The sequence below is a fragment of the Schistosoma haematobium genome (assembly GCF_000699445.3).
Source record: "Schistosoma haematobium chromosome Unknown HiC_scaffold_541, whole genome shotgun sequence".
NCBI classification, from domain to species: Eukaryota; Metazoa; Platyhelminthes; class Trematoda; order Strigeidida; family Schistosomatidae; genus Schistosoma; species Schistosoma haematobium.
The window spans coordinates 12,346-18,339 of record NW_026137146.1 but is presented as its reverse complement, the minus strand read 5'-3'; the positions used below and the strand labels follow the sequence as shown (position 1 = coordinate 18,339).

Genomic DNA, 5,994 nt, shown 5'->3' with positions numbered 1-5,994 from the left:
TGCAGTTTTTGGGTCAAAGAAAGGAATTCCTGTTCATACAGCTAACCGACTCCAACGATGGGCAACCACACTTCTGGGTTACGACTTCAAGATCAAGTATCAGTCTACTACCGCTTTCGGGCAAGCTGACGCATTGTCGAGATTAATAGGCTCCCAATCGAAAACCCCGGAGGAGACTCTTGTAGCAAATATAAAAGCCGAGGAAGAAGTTCATCGCGTGTTGGATGACGCAGTTAATGGACTCCCAGTAACCTTTGAAACTATCAAGAAGATAACTGAAAGTGATAAGATACTGAGCTCAGTTAAAAGCTATCTCTTGACAAAATGGCCAAACAATCGCCTCGACGGAGAACTCGTGCAATATTTTCGTCGACGGGACTCTCTAATGGTTGTTGACTCCTGTATTATGTTCGGTGATCGCATTGTTGTTCCGAAGTTACTACGTCACAAGGTCCTCAAGCAGTTTCACAGTGGCCATCCTGGAATCAGTAAAATGAAATCTTTGGCTCGTAGCTATGCTTATTGGCCGTCAATGGACACAGATATCGAGAATAAATGCCGTAACTGTTCATCATGTATCCAAGCCGCTAAAAGTCCTTCGAAATGCGAGCCTCAGTGTTGGCCTATGCCCGCGGGACCCTGGGTAAGACTTCACGCAGATTTTGCCGGTCCAATCCAAGGGAAAATGTTTCTAATTATCGTAGATGCATTCACTAAATGGCCGGAAGTATACGTCATGCCAAATTGTACAACGTCAGAAACGATCCGCAAGTTGTCTACCCTATTTAGCAGTTTCGGAGTGCCAGAGACCTTAGTGACGGATAACGGCTCTCAGTTTGCCGCAGAATCGTTTAAACATTTCTGTAGAACAAACGGAACAAATCATCTTCGTTCTCCACCCTATCATCCACAATCAAACGGACAAGCAGAGCGCTTTGTGGACACTTTTAAACGAGCATTACTGAAAGGGGGAGGAGAAGGGACGACTGAGCAGGTGATCACAAAATTTCTGACATCATACAGATCCACCCCAAACCCAAATGTTCAAGACGGCAAATCTCCCGCGGAAGCCATGTTTGGAAGGCGTATTCGAACAGTCTTCGATGCCATGTTGCCATCCAAACCAGTGGATGAGCGTAGTCGCGACCCAAGTATCCGGAACTTCAGTATTGGCGACAAGGTCTACATTAAATCCTACATCGGGAAGAACCGATGGGAGCCGGGCGAAGTGGTGCAAAAACTGGGAAGAGTACTGTACAAAGTTCGAGGAGCTTTTGGGACATGTATACGTCATACAAATCAAATCCTTAGGGACAAAAGGACAGTGCAGACTCGAAGTAACCGGCCGACTTTCCCGTTAGAATTAATCTTAGACGCACCAATGCCACAAACGCCCAGGAACACTGAAAAGAAGTCTTGGACAAGAAAGACGACAAGAATAATGGGACGCCGTCGCAATCCAGTTATAAAACTACAAGTGGATCCCAGAAAGAAATCTTATTCGGGGGAGGTGTTGGGTCGGCTTCCGGAGAACTTCAACGGAGTCTCCAGAGGCCCACAAGGAGCCGAAGAGTCCTGGCCAATCAGAGTGTGATGGAACGTTCTAGAATTCCAACGTGGCGTGCTACTATTGGTCGGTAGCATAATGTGTTGTTATCGGATTGGCTGTAAAATGATGTTGATTTAACAGACGCCAAAATCTATAAATACCCATGATTTTCTGTACAAAGATGAACCTTGGAATAAAGTGCTTTCTCTCATTCTTGTGTCTTCTCTCTGGAGTTCAAGTCGCTGTGTAGTTCTAGACTGCGGTTTATCGGAATAGCTTAGGAATCGTATATAGCGTTCAACCTACACGACTTATCAGTGTGTGTGTGTAAGTTTAAGTTATTAATAGATGATATTACGTGTTAATTTGTTTTTATTAAAAATAAAAATCAAAGTGTGAATTGAAAATGAGAACAATTAAAATTCATAATTCATAGAATGGGGTTTTAAGGGGATTGTAGTAATGTACCAGTTGAATTCATAAATCGATTTAAGCTGGACCAGCAGTGAAAACCTGGAAGCATTGGACAGTTGGTTTATTCTAGTATGGGACTCCTTAACAGTGCTCATTCACGACCCCTCACATGTTCAATGCTTCTATGGTGGTCTAGCTTAAATCGACTACTCATCAATTCAATTATTAAAATACATAACTTCAATAATAAACTATTCAAATGAATTTCTGTCAGAATAACAATACATATGAAATAAACAGGGTTGGATAGAGATAGGGTTCAATTACTTGTTAATGAACATTTTCCACGTGGTAGCTAGTTGAATGCCACGATTTTAATTCAGACTGTTCTTATCAGCCCATATATATATATATATATATATATATATATATATATATATATATCTTAGAAAACACCAGTTAATAGTTGCAGCATCAAATGGATTATTACATAAAGCATAAGATTTATTTCAAATCGAAACCACTTTATTGTCTACCTCAAATATGGTTCGTTAAACACAATGAAACGAGCGCATAGTGTTGTTTCTAGATTTTATATTTTAGATCATCACATCCTACAATTAGGTACTGTAACAAAGTTTACTTCTAATTTACATACTATGGATGGGCTTATACAAATCTCTAATGGTTTTTGCATCAAACATGAAGTTTACTTATTATCTAGTTTATACTATCCCAAAATATTGATGAACTTAAATGGATTCATTTGTTATTAGGTGGAGATTGATCATCAAACGAGAGTCCAAAAAAATATTGAATGAACATTACAAATCCTCCACGAAAACTAACGGGCATAAATAGGTAAGCAGGTAAGCAAGTAAGTAAGTAAGTAAGTAAGTAAGTAAGTAAGCAAGTAATTAATTGATAAAGACTATACTTTTTAGATTTCATCTCGACTATGTGATCCTTGATTAAATGGTCTGATAATATACGTTCCAATCATATTCGGTTTGAAGCTGGTATTCTTTTGGTTAGTTTAAGTGTTGGATTTATTCACGTTAAAATTATCTTAAAACATTGGGTCCAAATGATTTGGATAATTTAGAGAAGAATACATTTACTCCTTTTCGTAACCGAATATTATGGTTACTATCAATATGACTTACATAAAATGGGATTGAAATATTTGTTAACCAAACGTTTTATTCAGTTGTACAAAGGAGAAAAATCTTTTCAGAAATGTCTTACTTCAATCATTCCAGTCCTGAGTTCGAATCTCACGAGCAGGCATCGTGAATGTGCCCTGCAGAGGAGTCCCATAGTGGGATGAAACGGCCGTCCAGTAGTTCTAGGTTTACCATGATGGTCTAATTTCAGATGACTCAAACATTCAATTATTAAACAACTACAATCTCCAGAAAATCCCTCTCTGATTGTGATTATATATATTAGTTGTTTGCATCTTCCTATTTACGTTTTATGACTGTAGTTGAACAGGTAAAATCACCTTATGAAATCCGAGTAGAGTAAAACATGCATCCTAGATTCCATTGCTAGCCACTATTCATCTTTGCTTAAAATGCTTGAAAATTAAACAATATCTAGGCAATCCATATAGGATGTATGTATATCAGAAGAGACTTAACATTTGCATTAGTTTTTGATGAAGTTTTGTTCTCTGAACTGGATGGTTTGGTCGTGGATCTCTCATCGTTCTTCTGAACGACATCATCAGCACAAATCTTCAGGTAGAAGTCACCTGAAGAAGTCTACCTGAAGTTTGTGCTGACAATGTCGTTCAGAAGAACGATGAATGCTCCACGACTAGACCATCCAGTTCAGAGGACGAAACTCCATCAAAATTGTCCACTTGAGCTACAAATCTTTTCCGCCATCTCGAAATTGCATTAGTAAACTATTAATGAAAAGATCCAAACACGCAATATGTATAAATTAAGATTAACTCCACTCCAAAAGGCAGTAGCTATCTGTACTTAGTAGTTAAGTGGATAACGGAATGGCATTTGAAGAGAACAGTACTGGGTTTGAGCTTCGGAGAGAAGATCAACTTGAATGAAAGTACACCGAAATGATAAGTGCTAGATCAGGAAAAACGCACTTCCTGGATTTCCCTGCTACCAACAAATTGCTTTATTTAGGCTAAATAAATCAATATTTGAGCTATTCAGTTTATTGTAACTCTTCTGAATATCAATCATTTTTAATGATTTCATTATTTCTTTATTACAGTCTACTGTCAGATGAATAAATAGTTGAATACATTATTACACGTTTAATGATTGAGATCATGAACCGAATGATGTTAGACCGCTGTTGAAAACCTAGAAGCACTGGCTGTCCGTTTCATTATATTATGGGACTCCTTAACAGTACGCATCCACGATCCCGCTCGCGGGATTAGAACCCAGGGCCTTAGGTTTCTCTCTCTATATATATAAACTCATTTTTAAGTTGTATTTGTCAAGCTTTTCTCTTTTAATTCTAGTGAATCAACCAATGAAAATAAAAGAAAAATATATTTAAACAAAGACATTAATAATGATTGAATTAAAAGAAACATATTCAATGTTGAATAGGTTGCAATGTTAATGAATTCCGTTTGAGAGAAAACTTTTCGATCAAAATGAATTGAATCGATATTACTTATATTAATCATTATGAATAGAAGAAATGAGATGAAAATAATTGTGAAATAAATAAGTAACAAGTAAATAGTATTGAACTGGAATCGAACTACATCATGAGACAAGCGATAACATGGAATCGTGAAGGGAAACATGCAAGAAGAAGAAGAAGAAGAAGAAGAAGACGGTCGAAGAATACACTATGTCGGAACTTGGAAACAGACATGAAAAGAAAAGAATAACAATTGAAAAGAACTGGAAAGGATTCATCAAGACAAGGTTGGATTGAGAATGTTGCTGGGTGACTTATACTCTTCCATAAGGGGTAACGGACATAAATAAGTTAATAAGTTTTGGTTCAATGAAATAAATCTTTTCTTCTATTTTTCTTCTTGTGAAAGTGATTGGAAATACTTTTGAATGGTACTTTAATGTGTCGATTCGTTGATTGATTGATGTGCGTGTGTGTGTTTAACATTTCATTATGATTTTTATCAGGATATACTTGTGAATGAGAATTCATCGATTGTCTATTAACCAGTTTACAATGTTTATGCCAAATACTTAAAAGATCTGGTTCACATAAATATGGGTACTTTTTATAAAAAGTTGAATAATCACCATGTAATATATAAACAAATTGATATTTTAATGCAGGATATGAAGTGAAATGTAATACTGTCATGATTACGTAAACGATAAAATAATTGTGATGCACGATTTGTAGAAAATTCACAATATAATATAAATAGAGTTTGAGATGGTTTTGGTTTATTCGGTTGTTCCGTTGAATATAATGAGTTACTTAAATCCATTTCAGTAGATTCAATAGATTGTTGTAATATACCAAAAAAATATTAATAAAGTTTTCGCCAATCTGAGAACCAAATAGCACTATAAATATGTCCAGCATTACATTCCTGTGCATAACGAAAATCAATAACAACGAAATGTTTGGGATTCATTTTCAACTTTGATAAAGTGATCAGTTTTGTTGATTTTGAAGTTTATGTTTATATCTAAGGTCATGTAAACAACATTTTGATCTCTCATTACCTTTACCATTCAACTGTTCTTCATTAGGTCCAATAAATTCTGAAGATGATGAAGAAGAACAAGAAGAACAACATGATGATGATGAAGAGTTGGACGAAAAGGAATATGATAATGTACATACTGACTTTGGGAAAATAGGTGATTATTTTAAAATCATTGATTTCATCTCAATTAACCAATTTGCTAGTTGGTCTACTTCAATTGTTCGCCTTGGTGAATGTAAACTATTATTCAATGTCCAAAAGTCATGATGATGAAGTGAATTCTGTTGAAAAACAATTGATAAAATAAACATTGAAGTTTTATTGGTTAAAAGTGTCAGATAAAAAT

General features: G+C 35.9%; 1 protein-coding gene across 1 annotated transcript; it reads left to right on the top strand.

Moving 5' to 3' along the window:
• Positions 1 to 5,182, top strand: MS3_00008227 (uncharacterized protein; the record flags this gene model as incomplete). Its single annotated transcript, XM_051216581.1, has 4 exons — positions 1 to 1,876; positions 2,740 to 2,864; positions 2,908 to 2,993; positions 4,470 to 5,182. A coding segment is annotated over one exon (1,594 nt), but the record flags the coding sequence as incomplete, so codon positions are not given.
• Between the last annotated feature and the right edge of the window lie 812 nt (positions 5,183 to 5,994).